Below are 19226 nucleotides of genomic sequence, written 5' to 3' on the forward strand. Positions count from 1 at the left end.
GAGTTCAGTGATGTTGTTTTCTCTCAGAGTTTTCCATTTTAATCATTCTCCTCTCTTGAGCCCTTTTTTCATCCTTTCAAATAGATCTTACCTGTCAGGAATAGGGTTGCATGTTCCAACCTCTGGAAAAATCTTTTCTCTGTCCCTGCATGCCCTTAGCCTCACTTCAGCCACCAGACATTTCCTATCCTGTACCCGTGTCCTCAGGCTCACCATGCATCCTATTGTCAACAAAGTAGCAACGAGGTAAATATGTTCAATCAAGGTATGAAATTATGAGATTGTGAATGACCAGAAGTCAGTGATTCCCTCCTGTCCAAGGCCCCTTCCTTTTTCTCTGTGCCTTTTTCACTGGAGTCTTTGGGGATCAGTCATTTCAGTTCAACTGAAAATTACCCCACGAGCATCTGTTCTCATTGTGCCAGTGTCGGGGAGAAAGAAATTTTCCTCTTTCCTTCTATTTTGTTGTGGCTCATCTAAGAATTAAATTGACATGAGACAGATTAACAGGAGAAAATAAAACAAAAGTGTAATAATATGTATACATGGGAGAGAGCCAGAAAAACTGAGTAACTCACCCAAATGGCCCAAGCCTCATCTTAAATACCGTCTTCAGCTAAAGACAAAAGAGGATGTTTGGGACTTCAGAGGGGGACAGGACAGCATCTCCAAGGAAGACTGGAGATGGTAGAGCAAGTGTTTGGTACGCAGATGTTTGCTGGGCCACAGAGTGGACTCTAATCTCTAGGCCCTGCAGAGCTCCCCCTACCACAACTGGCCCATGTTCTTCACAGATATTTCTGTAGTAGCTCTCTTCCAGAAACAGGCCTTCTATCTAAACTATCTTAGGCGGTTAGCGGGGAGGTCAGAGTTTCTTCCTGAGTCTTTTGGGCCTTGATTATTTTCAGCTCAAAGTAATCTGCATGCCAAAGAAATATTTTGGGGTGGCAGATTTTGTTCCCCTATATAAAGCAGAGGAGTCATCAGAAAGAGAACAATTCTGCCCTGGTTCTTCAGAGATCACGCATCTGGTGATCTAGTCTAGGTGCTCTCACTACAGATCCCAATTGTGAGATTCTCAGTCTGGCCTGGAATTGAGAGCAGTGGCGTGACAGGCCCAAGAAGAAGATGCTCTGAAGAAGACAGGCTTGAAGTCCCTTTCACATTGCATGGCCAATTCTACCTTTGCTCAGGAACAAATTAATTCTTCAGAAGAAACAGGGATGAAAAGCATAAAAACAAATTTCCAAACAAAGCTTATGAGAAGGGGTTCAGGTACAGTTTAACGATGATTTCTAGTGGATACGCAAAACCTCTTGAGTCAGTTGATAGCTGTTGCGGAAGCGTGGATTTCGAGGCACAGAGTGAAAGTTGTTAAAGCTATTTAGCCTTGGTTCCTACCTGTGATCCAAATTAGTGAAATAGTAATGAGTTAGAAATAACACCACGTTTACTTCGGAGTCTCGGTGCTGATCATCCAATAGGTCTGCAGGTCCATGGAATGGCAAGAAGAGAAAGTGGGGCTTCTTTTCCTGGTGACCCTGGGCAAGTTAGATGATTTCTCCAAAGCTCAGTACTCCATCTGTAAGGTGAAATGGTTGGATAAGATGGTCATTTAAGGGCTTCCCTGGTGGCGCAGTGGTTGAGAGTCCGCCTGCCGATGCAGGGGACACGGGTGCGTGCCCCGGTCCGGGAAGATCCCACATGCCGCGGAGCGGCTGGGCCCGTGAGCCATGGCCGCTGAGCCTGCGCGTCCGGAGCCTGTGCTCCGCAACGGGAGAGGCCACAACAGTGAGAGGCCCGCGTACCGAAGGATTAATGAAATTTGTAGGATGAGAATAGAAATGGAAATCTTGATTTTATTATTCATAAAGATTTAGGGAAAGGTCATAATTACATGGTATCCTTTATTATTTTTATTGAAATATTTTTATTGAAATATAATTGACATATTACATCATTTGTTTCAGGTATACAACATAATGATTTGATATTTGTATGTATTGCAAAATGATCAGCACAATAAGTGTCATTTTCATCCATTACCACATAGTTACAATGTTTTTCTTGTGATGAGAACTTTTAAGATCTAATCTCTTAGCAACTTTCACATAAACAGTACAGTATTATTTATCCGTTATAGTCACCATGCTATATATTACACCCCCATGATCTCCTGTATTTTTACATGTTCTGAAAGCAATAGTCTTAGTTTTCTACTGTGAATAGGAAAAATTTCATGTTTTTTCTCTAACTCAAATGTTTAATTTCACTGTGGTTATATGAAAAGACCAAAAGAAAGTAACACTCACATAAAAAATGCAGACAAACACACAAAAGCTAAAACCCTTCACCTTGGAGGGTCATGTGCAGTTTATAATTTGGACTACTGCATTTTAAACTTAATGACTAAATATTTACAAATTGTAGATTATGAAGACACATATATAACTTGGAATTTAACAAGTCCACACCCTGTTGAATAATTACAAAGCCACGTCTCTTGTTTGGACTTAAACTTGCTAGGATATTTGTATATTTTTGTTTTCCCTGGTGAATTTATAGACCTTTTTTCCCCCACATAATCCCTCTTTTCCTTAAAAAATTGTTTAAATGACATTTTTCATTTTATACATATATGTATCTTAAAGACTTTCCTTTTTGACTAAAAATGGAAATCCAGAAATGTCTTAGGGAAAATAAGCAACACTTGATGGGAATTACTACCTACCGGTATTGTGCAGTTTTCTCTGAAATCAAATTATCCAAACCATCCACGCTCTAATATGAATGTTTTCTTCACTCCTGACATAGTAATATACTTAAGGTGACAAAACATGACAGTAATGTTTGCACTAAAGAATGTCTCCTTCTATACTGAGACACACCACTTAGAATTATAAGATTGGAGCGTTAGGGCATAGAAAGATACAAGTGTATGATTTAAATCTATCTTTTCCTCCATTGTTTTGAAGGCAAAAAGGTAAATATTGGTTTTAGGATTCCTTCTCCCACCCCCTTGCAAAAAAAAAAAAAAAAATCTAGGAAGTAATGTCTCCCAAATTCTTAAGATAGATAATTACATATGGAAAGATAAATGCTATAGAGTCATTAATTAAGAAATATTTTAAATAACAGCTGAACATTTTAATTTCATTAAAAAATTTTCAAAATATATTTTTGAATATCAGCCATTTTAGATGCCTTGCACTCAATAAACTTCACATGTTTACCCCTCCTTCATTTTCTGTAATGAGATAGATACTCGTTGTAGCTAAATACAGTGACTGTAGGTAACTACTTTTAGTGTGTTGATTTTATTACACATGCTAAGATTCCAGATTGCAACACACACACTCATAAAAGCACATAACCACACACAAACCTTATTCCAGGCAAAAACAATGCCCATCTTGCCTTAGAGAACATTTTTGAAAAACAGCTAGTGTGAAACACCTTGTTGTGTCTGCCATCTGCTGGTGCATACTAGAAATACAGCCCTTAACATTTTTGGACCTTCTGTGATATAGAAAATGTTGATGAGCTCTTCAGTTTATCTCCAGAGCCCCCTCGCTGGACAAAGAAACCTCAGAGTGGCGTGTACAGCACTGGGAGCAGTGGTATCCTGTTGTGTGAGTCTGAAGGAGAACCTGAGCCCGCAATCAAGTGGAGAGTCAATGGTTTCCCAATTGAGAGTAAGTGAAAACGCCAACTGTGAGGCACTGCTGAAGGCAGTGGTTTGCTGGGACACAGTGTTTAGACACCCTCGTTATGGCTAAAGTGGAGTTGGTAAGTGGCTGGACTGACAAGACAGATCTAACCAGGGAATCCAAAATTGCATCTTTCAAAGCAATTTGATTTATGCTGAGATTTATGGAAAAGCCGTAAATAATATTTGTTGGGCTATTATGTTAATTATATATAAAAATAAGGTTTAAAAAATAAGACAACTGAGTGGTATAGAGGATGCATCCAAGGAGGAAGGTTCCTCTCCCTGAGAAGAAACAGCAACAGGGACCTAGTGGTTGAGAGCACAGGCTGGAATTTAGGACTTCCGTTGGATCCAGGCAACAGGGACTCCTCACTGGGTTCTGCTCTTTACAAGGACCTGCTATGGCATGCCTAGCTCCGTGATTTGAGAAGTCCGCAGGGCCAAAGTGACATGCAAAGCCTGAACCTGGCTCACTGCAGGTTCTCGACCAAGCTTCAGTAACCCAAGACCAGAAAAATCCCCTGCGCAGTCAGCTCTGAGCCCTTCCCAGATGGGCTGGGCGTGGAAAAGAAGGGATGGACCAGAACTGAATGCCTAATCTCCCTACTCCACTGTGTTGCAGCATAGAGCTCCAAGAAGTCCCAAATCCTCAATTTGAACCCAGAGCTTTGGTCTTTTTTCATTAAGATTTTTTTGATGTGGACCATTTTTAAAGTCTTCATTGAATTTGTTCCAGTATTGCTTCTGTTTTCTGTTTTGGTTTTTTGGCCGCGAGGCACGTGGGATCTTAGCTTCCCGACCAGAGATGTACCTGCATCCCCTGATCTGGAGGGTGAAGTCTTAACCACTTGACCGCCAGGGAAGTCCCGTCCCTGGTCATTTTGAATGTCTTTGTTAAAGTAGGATAATAGAACAGATCTTATTGGTCAATTGATCAGCTTGATTTAGAGCATTTATAATATGGAGACATATGTGTGTTGATTCTATTAGTTCCTTTGCCCTAGACCCACTCGTATCAGGATAGGCATCCTGGTGACGTATAGACCTGGAGTCCCAACTAGGCTGTGCACCTAAGTTTGGGGAGATTCACTAAACAGCTCAAGATCACACAGCTGGGAATCTCCTGAAGCTTAGGTTTTCAACTGCAAAATGGAACTAATGGTAGTTGGTTGTAATTGAAAGAGACCGATGGAGTCTACCAAGTAGGATATTACTTATCTGTAGAACATTGTGAAAGTTTATAAACTCTGGATCCAGAGGGTCTTTGTTTGCATTCAGGCTCTATCATTTACTAGCTGTGTGATTTGGTGTATTACTGACCCTCTTAAAACCTGTTTCCTCATCAGTAAAATGGGGATGAAAATAGCACCGACACTGGGGATTTTTATGTAGATTAAATGACACACACAGAGAATGTTTAGCCCAGTGACTGCCATGCAAACAACACTTTCAAAGTATTGTTTTCACATAGCAAATACTCAGGAAGCCTTAGTGCTCATTGTTATTTTTGAGAAACGCATCTGTTTCATTTTTCTTCGTATGACAATAGGTACAGTGTCAATGACAAGCAGATACTAACTGAACATATTTGATGATGAGATTGAAAATTAAAATGATAGTTATTTTAAAATATCTATTATACAAGCTTATGACTATTAATCTAGAAATTGTCAAATAACAGTATGACCATACCTACTTTCTCAGCAGATAACAACACAAAATCACTTTCAATTCTGTCTTGTTATAGCTTTCAGAAGAAAGAATGTGCCTACTTATTTAAAATACAAATACTTTGGCAAAACAATGAACAGTTCTGAAAATTTTTTCCTTTTCTTTTTTTGATTGATACATAACGAACATGCATTATATTAGATTCAGGTGTACAACATAATTGTTTGTCATTTGTGTATATTGCAAAAATGATCACCTCGGTAAGTCTAGTTAATGTCTGTCACCTTACAGAGTTACTGAATTTTTCTGCTTGTGATGAGAACTTTTAAGATCTACTGTCTTAGCAACTTTCAAATATGCAATACAGTATTAATAACTGTTACTGCCAGGCTGTACATTATACCTCCATGACATTCGTTTTATAACTGGAAGTTTATACCTTTTTACCCGCTTCATCCATTTGGCCCATCCTCTGGCAACCACTAACTGTTCTCTGTATCTATGAGCTTGTTTTGTTTTGTTTTCTATATTTCACATATAAGTGAGATCATACAGTATTTGTCTTTTTCTGTCTGACTTATGTCACTTACAATAATGCTCTCAAGGTTGATCTAGGCTGTTACAAATGACAGGATTTTTTCATTTTTATGGCTGAATAACACTCCATTGTGTGCATATGTGTGATATATATATATATATATATATATGTATGTATCTCACATTTTCTACTTTTTTTTGCTTTTGTGAATCTGTCTTGTTTTTATTTTTTTTAACTTTTCATTGTATATTGGAGTATAACCGATTAACAATGTTGTGATAGTTTCAGGTGCACAGCAAAGCGACTCAGCCATACATGTACAGGTATCCATTCTCCCCCAGACTGCCCTCCCATCCAGGCTGCCGCATAACGTTGAGCAGAGTTCCCTGTGCTCTACAGTGGGTCCTTGTTGGTTGTCCATGTTAAATACAGCAGTTATCTCACATTTTCTTTATTCATTCATCTGTTGATGACACTTCAGCCCTCATTATTAGTTTCCTCAATTTGAGACATTTTTCCTCATCTCTTTAGAGAACAGAATAAGAAATGAAAAATAAGACTTCAGGTAAATCAGAAATGAAAACAACTTTTGTTTATAAAGAATGTTAAGGGAGCTAAAACAAAAAATGCAGATTTTCTGGAACATAAAATCATAAAATTTTATATTCGAATAGCACTTGGCTGTTTACGAAGAACTTTCACGTACTGCTTTGTCCCCACATGAGCCTTTTAAAGGGAGTACGATTATTCATATTTAACAGATTGATTATTTCATTCAATAATATTTATTGAATGCCTTCTTTGTGCCAGGCACTGGCCTTGTTGCTTGGGAGATAGCAGTGAATAAAACAGACAGTCCCTGCTCTCATGAGTCGGACATTCTAGTAGGGAGAGGTAAGCAATAGAAGAATAAACACATCAATGTGGTAAAGTGAAAAGTAGCTGGGGAAGGGGTGGGTGTAAGAGAGTCCAGGACCTAGAGCTGCTCTCCGATTTTAGGATAATACTAGTAAGATACTTGTGGTTATTTACCTTTGAGTAGAGATCTGAAAGAGGAGAGTGATGCAGCTATGCAACTACCTATGAAAGAGCTTTCAGGGTGGAGGGGTCAGTGAGTGTAAAGACGTGAGGTATGTTTGGAGTGTTGAGGAAAAGCAGGGACTGCAGTATGGCTGAAGCCGAGTGAGTGAGGAGGGGGCAGTGCTGGGAGAGATTAGTCCGGAGGTGCAGGGGCCACATCATATGTAAAGGGGAAGGTCCAAAAGGGCGCTTGGGATATTATTGTGAGTAAGGTGGGCAGCTCTTGGACGATTCAGAGCAGAAGAGTGACAGGATCTAATTTATTAACAAAGAATTTTTCTGGCCTCTGAATGGAGAAGCAATTGTATGACTCCAATTAGGAGCTGCCTAAAAGATACTGGGCCCTTGGGCTAGATTGGTAGTAGTAACAGGTAGGTTATGGATTTATATACAAAATAGAGCCAACACGTTTGTTGATGGGTGAGCACATCAAGGCTGAAGACAAACTAATGCAAGATAGCACAGCTGAGTAATGGCAGACCTAGAACCAAAGCCACATTTTTGGAACCCATGTTCCGTGTTCTTTCCACAGCTCTCCTTGCTTCCCTGCCAACAGGTCATAACCATTTATAATTGGCATGTTTGATGACAGTGGATCACTAAAGGGTTTGAAATCTCTTTAAGCTTATATTTTTAGCAATTACATATCCTTTATATAGAATATTTGAAAATCAAATCAAAATGATTACTATTATTGATTACAAGCCTAACCTTTTTCAAATACTTTGCATCCAATATTTCTGAGCCTCCTAGTGGGCCCTGCAAAGGAGATACTTTTATTCTTCAGGTTGTAGATGTGGCAAATGAGGCTCAGAGATTACATTACTTACTTGATTGAGGACACAACCCAAGTGAATTTAGAGCCATAAATGGAACTGAAATGATTAATTCCGGAGCTGAAGTTTCTCTCCCTATATTGCATGTTTGCCCTTTGAGCTGACCAAAGACAACTTATGTCAGGACTAGTGGTTTTTGTTTGATAAAGAATTTTAGAATTTTTCTAGAATTCTGGAAGCTCCTGGAAGTCTGTATGCCGCAATACTCTGCAGTTTCCATACCTATCCCAGAAGGCATCCTGGAGCAATGTTTAATTACTTGTCACCCAAACAGGAGGCCATAGTCTCACTTCTTCTTTTTGTAATGCTATGCAGACTCAGTTTACCATGGGGCAAATGGTATAAGAACTGAACAGCATGATGGGGTTTACTCTGAAATTTGTTAAATTCGAAGTAGGGTGTGAGAGTACAGGATGAGATCAAAGACACAATTCTTTTTAACGTTAAAAAACTTGTAAGAGCTACTCATCTTGATGCTTCTTAAGAGATACATTGTCCTACGGTATTGTATCAAATTTCTATTGTTGCCATAACAAGTTACCACAAATTCAGTGGCTTAAGACAGTGCACATTTATTATTTTACAATTCTGTAGGTTGGAAGGCCAACGCAGGTCTCCCTGGGCTTAGATCAAGGTGTCAGCAGTGCTGTGCTTCTTTCTGGAGGCTCTAGGAGAGAAACCCGTGCCTTGTTTTCTCCAGCTCCTAGAGGCTGCCCACATTCCTTGGTTCACAGCTCCCTTCCTCCAACTTCAAAACAGCAACGTTGCGTTTCTCCGACCATCCTTTCGTAGTCACATCTCTCTTTGGCTGGCCATAGCCAGGAAACGTTCTCTGGTTATAAGGAGCCTTATAATTCCTTTGGGCCCCCTTGGATAATCCAGGATAATCATCCAATCTCAAAGTCCTTGACCTTAATCACATCTGCAAAGTCCCTTCTGCCCCATAAGGTAAAATGTTCACACGTTGTAGAGATTAGACTGTGGCCATCTTTCAGGGGCTATTTTTCGGCCATGGGTAAAATGCCACCCAACAAAAATGTTTCAGTCATTCCAAGAGATATTTACTGACTGCCTCCTCTGTGATAGCTGCTCTTTAGGCACTAGGAACATAGTGCACAAGACATAGACAAGGTCTTGCCCCCATGGAGCTCACATCTTTAAGTGTAAAGATGTATTTATTTCTCACTCCCAGAGGGAAAAATGATGTATAAGAATTAAAAAAAAAAAAAAAGGTTCTGAAGAACCTAGGGGCAGGACATGAATAAAATAGAGAACAGACTTGAGGACACGGTGAGGGGGAAGGGTAAGCTGGGACGAAGTGAGAAAGTGGCATGGACATATATACACTACCTAATGTAAAATAGCTAGCTAGTGGGAAGCAGCTGCATAGCACAGGGAGATCAGCTCGGTGCTTTGTGACCACCTAGAGGGGTGGGATGGGGAAGGTGGCAGGGAGGGAGATGCAAGAGGGGAGGGGATATGGTGATATATGTATACATATAGCTGATTCGCTTTGTTATACAGCAGTAGCTAACACACCATCGTAAAGCAATTATACTCCAATAAAGATGTTAAAAAAATCTTCTATTTTATTATGTAATATTCAACGTTTTCTATGACCTAAAACTTAGCATCGTCACTTTTTCTTTTTTTTTTTTTTTTTGGTTGCATTGGGTCTTCATTGTTGCCCGCGGGCTTTCTCTAGTTGCAGCACGCAGGGGCTACTCTTCATTGCAGTGCGTGGGCTTCTCATTGCGGTGGCTTCTCTTGTTGCATAGCATGGGCTCTAGGCGCGTGGGCTTCAGTAGTTGTGGCGCACGGGCTTAGTTGGTCTGTGGCATGTGGGATCTTCCTGGGCCAGGGATCAAACTCCTGTCCCCTGCATTGGCAGGTGGATTCTTAACGACTGCACCACCAGGGAAGCCCATAAATGAAAAATTTTAACATTTGTGCCCCTTATTCAACATTCCTAGCTAATATGTTTCTCTTCCCACTTCTTGTTTGTAGTTTCAGAGCAGGCCACGTGCTTTGACACATGGCCAAATGCTGTGGGAATGGGGCTTCCCTGGTGGCGCAGTGGATAAGAATCCGCCTGCCAATGCAGGGGACATGGGTTCGAGCCCTGCTCTGGGAAGATCCGCACATGCTGCGGGGCAACTAAGCCCGTGTGCCACAACTACTGAGCACGTGTGCCACAACTACTGAAACCCGTGCACCTAGAGCCCATGCTCCACAACAAAGAGAAGCCACCACACTGAGAAGCCCTCACACCACAACAAATAAATAAATAAAAATTTTTTTTTAAATGCTGTGGGATGTGGTATTGACTGAAATACAGTCCCCCCGACCTGCTCACTGGCCATACTGGCGCTGATCTTGCAGGTTCTGAGCAGAGTTAATGAGATAACACATGTGCTGTATCCAACAGAGTTCACTGGCCCTTAATTAAAGCACCATAGGGACTTCCCTAGTGGTGCAGTGGTTAAGAACCCGCCTGCCAATTCAGGGGACAGGGTTCGAGCCCTGGTCCAGAAAGATCCCACAGGCAATGAAGCAACTAAGCCTGTGCGCCACCACTACTGAGCCTGTGCTCTAGAGCCTGTGAACCACAACTACTGAGCCCTTGTGCCACAAATACTGAACCCCGTGCGCCTAGAGCCCGTGCTCTGCAACAGGAGAAACCACCACAATGAGAAGCCTGTGCAGCGCAACAAAGAGTAGCTCCTGCATGCCGCAACTAGAGAAAGCCCGAGTGCAGCAACGACGACCCAACTCAGCCAAGATAAATAAATGAATAAATAAATTTAAAAAAATATAAAGTACCATAAATATTAGATTTTCTCACTTGCAAAAGATATTTCCAGAATTACACATGGATAAGCAGTGGGGTAAGATTTATTGCCGAAAAGGTAGAAAACCTGGTCTGTGCTCTCAAGAAGAGTTTAGTCCTCCTGGGAAAATGAAATATATGAGCTATTTATCTGAAGTGGTTAAATAGCAAAGCAGGGCAATTGAAATGAATGGTGTAGATGGGAAAATCGCAGAAGGGCAGAGAAGTGAAACAGGAAAAACATGTCAAGGGGGAAGATAGCAGTCAATATTGGTGGACTGGGGGGATCCAGCTGTGTTGATCATGTGGTTTACGCTGGGCAGTATCAGGACTTCAATGACAAGAGTAAGTGAGATTCAGTTCATAGTGGGACTTGAGTGCTAAACAGAAAATGTGGAATCTTTGTTGTGGATGGGGGTATGGAGAGGCAGACAGCTAGAGATCAACACATATTTTGGCAAAAAATACTTATTTGAAGGACGATTGAAATTGCAGAAGGGTCTGGAAAGAAAAAATCATGGTTGATGTTAAGAAATTCTAAAGAATTGGTTTCAATGAACTCTTGTTCACCCTAAACTGGTCTTAAAATATAAATACTGTGTGACACGTTTAATGAATAGTGTATAAATATTTTAGGTTCTATTTTTTATCACACTGACAGTCTTTCATCTCTTGTAGGAAATCCATTTTCTGGTGACGTCATCTCCCCCAGGGAAATCAGTTTTACCAATGTGCAACCGAATCACACTGCTGTGTACCAGTGTGAAGCCTCGAACATCCATGGCACTATCCTTGCCAATGCCAACATCGATGTTTTAGGTAAGCATACTTGGGAGCAGACTGTTTGTCTGCTCTTTTCTACAGGAAAATGTTCACGGTCATACTCACAAGTAGATTGAATTCTTGGCACATAAAACGTTGGGAAAAATCAAAGTACCTTTCACCTTACATTTGAGCATGAGACCTCGTACTAAAAGTTATACTTCCAAAAATGTATTGCATTGGGATACTTTCCAATTCAGGAATACGAACTGTGATATTCAACTATTTTCCCTTATTAATATGGCTGGGGTATAGAAAAACATTTTCTTGTATTATATGAACATTTAAAACTGCATTTATATTGTTTTCCAATAGATGTCCGTCCATTGATACAAACTGCAGATGAAGAAAATTATGCCACGGTGGTGGGGTACAGTGCTTTCTTACACTGTGAGTTCTTTGCTTCACCCGAGGCAATTGTGTCCTGGTAAGCTGTTACACGGTTTTCTTAAGAGAATGTCAGTTGTAGATTGTGCCTTGTTTCTTCATCCATCACTTGACAGGCTGCACTGTGTCAAGTTATTACATGTAGCGAGCGCCTCTGAGAACTAAGGTAGCAAACTTACTTACCTACCTTTCCTGGCACTGTTGACTAGATTTGTAGTATTCTCTCACATGGGGAAATATGGAGAGCCATTTTTGCTCACAAAGGAAAGCAAAAAATTGAAGTGATTGCTAAGACAATTTTATAGGTAGTTTAGGTCTCCATTACGGATATATCTAAGGTCATACATTACTGTTGTCGTTTTGGGTGTTATCTAAATAATTGTTAAGTCTGCATTTCATTCCAAGTGCCTATGTTTAAAACTTTGTCAACATGTGTTTTGAATTTAATTTCGATATATTAGTTGGTATAGTAACTTCAAACACACCATTGTATGAATCTACCATATTTGTTCCTTCACTAGAAAAACTTGGTTAAACTAGTCTTACATAATTTTCCCCAGGGCTCTGCAGGGCTGAGATTAGAATGAGGAGAGCAAGGCAAGGTCATCCAAGTATAGGGTCAGATTCTAGCTTTATTTAAAATTTGGATATTTTGTTCATTGTGGAATCTTTTGTATTATTTTTGATTTTTAGAAATACCTCATTAAAATATTTATCTTGATTATACTGAGATTTTTGTTTTGGCAACCCTTAAATTTTGTCTCGGAAGCAAGCGCCTCACTTGCCTTACCCTAGTGCCCGCCCTGGAAAATCTCGTGTGGACAGCAGCCAGACTTTGTCCTTTGCATCTTTTCTCTCCGGGAGCCTCTTACTGTGAAACGCATAGGGAGAATCAAGCTGGGCAGCAAATGCTTGGAAAATGGATGAATGTAGGAGAAAATGACTCTGGGTGATGAGGGTCAATGTTATCCATGTCCACAGGACAGGAAAGACTTCCTGGCCTATAGTATTTCTGAGTGACCAACGTTCCTCTAGGACAGCAGGAGGTTCAGAATGTTCATTATCTCGTTCAATTACCAGCTTTCCCATTTAGTACCCTGAAGCAATGACTAACTGGAGGGTTCACCATCAATAAGGCAGAAAGTATTTATTAAACTCTGAGAACAGATGTAAAGTGGTACTGAGCGCTGTTATAAATACAGCAGAAGCATAGAGCTCAGACACAGATTTCCTCCAGTCACAGTCTATTTGGGCAGGTAAGATGTATACCCTATCGCCTCTTGTGGAAAAATTGTGAACTCTAATGGAACATTTCATAAGGTCTGCTAAGCTCCTGAAGAAGGGATAAGACTGAATGACATCAGCCGCCAGTTTGCCAAAGAGTATAGGATTCTATCAAACCCACATTGATTTATACTTTCTATAGGCAGAAGGTGGAAGAAGCAAAACCCCTTGAAGGCAGACGGTATCATTTCCATGAGAATGGCACGTTACAGATCAGTGAGACCACAGAAGAAGATGCTGGGTCCTACTCTTGTTGGGTAGAAAACGCTAAAGGAAAAACAGCAGTCACAGCCAATTTGGATATTAGAAGTAATTTTATTTTGTTTTTACTTTGCATGAATTGTCACATGGCTTCAGTTTTTCATTTTCCCAAGTGAAACAATATGATTTAAGTTCGGGCATCTGTTAAATTTCTTTAGACTGTTTCAAAACTCCTAGATTGGGTTTCATCTAAACGACCTTCACAAGAATTATCGGATTGTCGATGATGTGTCCATGGCTTTATACAATTGTAAGAGGGAACTAGGTGTTCCTGGTGATGGATGACCAGCAATATTTAAAGTCCTCTATTTTGGTGTATTCCTGTAACTCTATTTTATTTCAGTAACCAGCTCAATGTAATGTCACCAGTATTCAACTCTTTGAACTAAAAATTTCACAAATAAACTCATAAAGGATCAGTTTCGTAAAGACTCCGGCATGACAAAGTGAGCAGAGTTTTGTCCTCTTTTTGAGTCATAAACAGCTCTGTATTTTTTCTCTTGTTCAAGCAGCCTGTTTCATTTGTAATTGCTCCCCATAGTTAAGTATGTGCCAAGATATGTCAGTGTCCCAAAGAGGGGCATCTCAGCACCTAGATTCAGGCTTACTGGAACCCAGATCCACAGGCATCAGCAGTATTTTGATTTTAAAATTGCTCAGAGAACCCTTTTCAGGGAAACACAAAGAATAGAAACATTCTATAGTAAATGAAGGGAGGGTTTGTATTTCCTGTGACAGATCACTGTCATGGCCTGCTACTACCTCTGCTTAGATAACAGGTACATATTTGTTTAATCATCTGTTTTCACTGCTACCTTAACATTTGTCTCTCTCTCTGCACACACACGCACACCCTTCTTTCCTTCTTTTATTCTTCCATCGTATTTTTTTCTATACCCTAAGTTACCCAACATGCCAGCCCCATGGACTATATTTTTAAGGCACACTAATATTCACTGATGCCTACTTATAGTGGATGTCTCTCTGCATTTTCAAGTGGTATGTGCAATTTTTAAAATGCTCTTATAACATCAATGAAGATGATTCTTTTTATACTTTGTAAAACCAACCTAGATCAAAGATAAGCAACTCCGCCAGGTGAAAGATAATGAGAGTGAAGTCTGGAATCCAAATGAACCTTCACATTCCTATTGCCCAACACAGTGCTTGGCCCAAAGTGGACCTCAAAACTGCTAGTGGCCAGAGAGAAGGCCACGTTCATAAACTTTTGGTCTGTTCTCATGTCCATTGTATATGTAAGGGTTATATAGGAATCGTATCCATGAGAATGAAGGGCATACTTTTCACATATGAAAAAGGAATGTCAGGAATGGAATTGAATAAGAGGCTATGCAGCATGAGCTTTGGTGTCTTCCAGCCTTGAGTTCAAATCACAGCTCAGTCCCTTACTAGTCAGAAAATACTAGTATCCTTACTTAATTTCATTTTAGCCTTAAGTTATCTTCTCGGTAAGGTAGCGATATTAATATTCATAGAATTGTTGTAAAATGTCACAATGAATGTAAACTTCTTCACAGAGTCTAGTTAAATGAAATAAGTGCTTATTAAATGGTATCAATTAGTATTCAATGGATTCATTTAAATTTAGAACTAGGATGTTTAGTAATTCACTTGAAATTAATTCAATTTGATAACCTCTTCAGATTTCATGCTTGGAATATCAAAAACTCAATTTTACTAACACCTCAATTTTTAATCAGTTTCTTGACTAACATATAGATAGCAAATATTAGAACATGATTGTGGAGTTGGAGGTCAGCTCATGAGATTTAGCTTCTGAGAGGATTACCAAGTGCCACATTGGGGTAAAGTATATCTGCCTTTAATATGGTCCTTAAGAGTAAGGATTATATGTTTTGAAACAATTATAAAGAAACAGACATTTTCCAAGACAGCCACGGTACCAACGTTTGAGCTTTATATTGTTTTGTTTTGTTTTCTAACATCTTTATTGGAGTATAATTGCTTTACAATGTTGTGTTAGTTTCTGCTGTATAACAAAGTGAATCAGCTACATGTATACATATATCCCCATATCCCTTCCCTCTTGCATCTCCCTCCCATCCCTCTAGGTGGTCACAAAGCACCAAGCTGATCTCCCTGTGCTTTGCACCTGCTTCCCACTAGCTATCTATTTTACATTTGGTAGTGTATATATGGCAGTGCTACTCTCTCACTTTGTCCCAGATTACCCTTCCCCCTCCCCGTGTCCTCAGGTCCCTTCTCTACGTCTGCATCTTTATTCCTGTCCTGCCCCTACGTTCATGAGATCCATTTTTTTTTTTCAATTCTGTATATATGGGTTAGCATACAGTATTTGTCTTTCTCTTTCTGACTTACTTCACTCTGTATGACCATCCCTAGGTCCGTCCACCCCACTACAAATAACTCAATTTCGTTTCTTTTTATGGCAGAGTAATATTCCATTGTATATATGTGCCACATCTTCTTTATCCATTCATCTGTAGATGGACACATAGGTTGCTTCCATGTCTTGACTATTGTAAATAGAGCTGCAATGAAGATTGTGGTACATGAATCTTATTGAATTATGGTTTCTGTGGTGTATATGCCTAGTAGTGAGATTGCTGGGTCGTATGGTAGTTCTATTTTTAGCTTTTTGAGTAACCTCCATACTGTCCTACATAGTGGCTGTATCAATTTAGATTCCCACCAACAGTGCAAGAGGGTTCCCTTTTCTCCACACCCTCTCCAGCATTTACTGTTTGTAGATATTTTGATGATGGCCATTCTGAGTGGTGTGAGGTGATACCTCATTGTAGTTTTGATTTGCATTTCCCTAATGATTAGTGATGTTGAGCATCCTTTCATGTGTTTGTTGACAATCTGTGTATCTTCTTTGGAGAATTGTCTATTTACGTCTTCTGCCCATTTTTGGATTGGGTTGTTTGTTTTTTTGATATTGAGCTGCATGAGCTGCTTGTATATTTTGGAGATTAATCCTTTGTGTGTTGCTTCATTGGCAAATATTTTCTCCCATTCTGAGGGTTCTCTTTTTGTCTTGTTTATGGTTTTCTTTGCTGTGCAAAAGCTTTTAAATTTCATTAGGTCCCATTTGTTTATTTTTGTTTTTATTTCCATTTCTCTCGGAGGTGGGTCATAACGGATTTTGCTGTGATTTATGTCATGGAGTGTTCTGCCTATGTTTTCCTCTAAGTCTCATAGTGTCTGGCCTTACATTTAGGTCTTTAATACATTTTGAGTTTATTTTGTGTTCGGTGTTGGGAAGTGTTCTAGTTTCATTCTTTTACATGTAGCTGTCCAGTTTTCCCAGCACCACTTATTGAAGAGGCTGTCTTTTCTCCATTGTATATTCTTGCCTCCTTTGTCAAAGATAAGGTGACCGTGTGTGCGTAGGTTTATCTCTGGGCTTTCTATCCTGTTCCATTGATCTATATTTCTTTTTTTGTGACAGTACCATATGGTCTTGATTACTGTAGCTTTGTACTATAGTTTGAAGTTGGAGAGCTTGATTCCTCCAGCTCCATTTTTCTTTCTCAAGATTGCTTTGGCTATTCGGGGTCTTTTGTGTTTCCATACAAATTGTAAAATTTTTTGTTCTAGTTCTGTGAAAAATGCCATTGGCAGTTTGATAGGGATTGCATTGAATCTGTAGATTGCTTTGGGTAGTATAGTCATTTTCACAATGTTGATTCTTCCAATCCAAGAACGTGGTATTTCTCTCCATCTGTTTGTATCGTCTTTAATTTCTTTCATCAGTGTCTTATAGTTTTCTGCATACAAGTCTTTTGTCTCCTTAGGTATGTTTATTCCTAGGTATTTTATTTTTATTCCTAGGTATTTTATTCATATTATTGATATTACTAATTTACTTTCCAAATATGACTCACTGTAACTCATTCAACAAATATGTATTGAGTACCTACTGTACGCAGGCTCCCTTCTGGGCTCTGGAGTTACTTGAATGAAACAAAACAAGCAAAGCCTCCACGTTCATGGTGCTTATGTTCGCGTTCCACACCTTCATGTTGTTAGTTCATCTATGCATGGGCTTCACCATTTAACCTCAGATTTGAGTTAATAATAAACAAGGTAATAGAAAATTAATTGATTTCCTCTTTATGGTATTTTGATCACATGTCCAGAAGCACCAGACAATTTATATTATTTTCAATATCCCGAGGCATTTGCTTGCTTACACTCTTGGGAAATTGCTATTAATATAATACTTCTACCCAGGTGCCCTGGCTTGGAAGGAATGAAAATAGTAATGACATATGATGTTAGGAAATAACAGTGTGACAAACATTGCATGTGGATTTGACTATCAGTGTTGACCAATTTGGTTGATTAAATTGCAGGCACTTGACAGCAAAGTAAGCTGTGTTCTATAGCTCTAACTAGTATCTTTATTTTGTAAAAACAGATGCTACAAAACTTAGAGTTTCTCCTAAGAATCCTCGTGTCCCCAGATCACACACACTTGAATTACATTGTGAGAGCAAATGTGACTCACATTTGAAATACAGTTTAAAATTATCCTGGAGTAAAGATGGAGAAGCCTTTGAAATTAATGGCACAGAGGATGGCAGGTATGTAAACTATTTTTTTTAATCTTTATTGGAGTATAATTGCTTTACACTGTTGTGTTAGTTTCTGCTGTACAACAAAGTGAATCAGCTAAATGTATACATTTATCCCCATATCCCCTCCCTCTTGAGCCTACCTCCCACCCCCCAATCCCCCCCCTCTAGGTCATTACAAAACCTTGAGTTGATCTCCCTGTGCTATGCAGCAGCTTCCCACTAGATATCTATTTTACATTTGGTACTATATATATGTCATTGCTACTCTCTCACTTCGTCCCAGCTTCCCCTTCTCCCCCTCTGTCCTCAAGTCCGTTCTTTATGACTTCATCTTTACTCCTGCCCTACCACTAAGTTCATCAGTACCATTTTTTTAGACTCCATATATATGCCTTAGCATACGGTATTTCTTTTCTCTTTCTGACCTCCTTCACTCTGTGTGACAGACTCTAGGTCCATCCACCTCACTTCAAATAACTCAATTTCGTTGCTTTTTATGGCTGAGTAATATTCCATTGTATATATGTGCCACATCTTCTTTATCCATTCATCTGTCGATGGACACGTAGGTTGCTTCCATGTCCTGGCTATTGTATATAGTGCCACAGTGAACATTGTGGTACATGTCTCTTTTTGAATTATGGTTTTCTCAGGGTATATGCCCAGTAGTGGGATTGCTGGGTCATATGGTAGTTCCGCTTTTAGTTTTTTAAGGAACCTCCATACTGTTCTCCATAGTGGCTGTATCCATTTACATTCCCACCAACAGGGCAAGAGGGTTCCCTTTTCTCCACACCCTCTCCAGCATTTATTGTTTGTAGATTCTTTGATGATGGCCATTCTGACCGATGTGAGGTGATACCTCATTGTGTTTTTGATTTGCATTTCTCTAATGATTAGTGATGTTGAGCATCCTTTCATGTGTTTGTTGGAAATTGGTATGTCTTTAAAGAAAATTACAGGCCAGTATCACTGATGAACATAGATGCAAAACTCCTCAACAAAATACTAGCAAACAGAATCCAACAACACATTAAAAGGATCATACACCATGATCAGGTGGGGTTTATCCCAGGAATGCAAGGATTCTTCAATATACACAAAGCAATCACTGTGATACACCATATTAACAAATTAAAGGATAAATACCATATGATAATCTCAATAGATGCAGAAAAAGAATTTAACAAAACACAACACCTATTTATGGTAAACT

General features: G+C 39.5%; 1 protein-coding gene across 5 annotated transcripts in view; it reads left to right on the top strand.

Moving 5' to 3' along the window:
• CHL1 (cell adhesion molecule L1 like) overlaps positions 1 to 19226 on the top strand; it is a 199673-nt gene that overhangs the window by 147726 nt on the left and 32721 nt on the right. For 3 of the 5 annotated variants that reach the window (XM_027121418.1, XM_027121417.1, XM_027121420.1), the window contains 5 exons: positions 3531 to 3695; positions 11346 to 11486; positions 11805 to 11916; positions 13303 to 13469; positions 17851 to 18016. In XM_027121418.1, the coding sequence (XP_026977219.1) occupies positions 3531 to 3695; positions 11346 to 11486; positions 11805 to 11916; positions 13303 to 13469; positions 17851 to 18016 (751 nt within the window). The remainder of the gene's footprint in view (positions 1 to 3530; positions 3696 to 11345; positions 11487 to 11804; positions 11917 to 13302; positions 13470 to 17850; positions 18017 to 19226) is intronic. The other 2 variants (XM_027121419.1, XM_027121421.1) reach the window with 1 other exon arrangement.

Source organism: Aethalodelphis obliquidens, unplaced genomic scaffold (assembly GCF_003676395.1).
Source record: "Aethalodelphis obliquidens isolate GAN/ISIS:26980383/991018 unplaced genomic scaffold, ASM367639v1 scaffold22, whole genome shotgun sequence".
Classification (NCBI taxonomy): domain Eukaryota; kingdom Metazoa; phylum Chordata; class Mammalia; order Artiodactyla; family Delphinidae; genus Aethalodelphis; species Aethalodelphis obliquidens.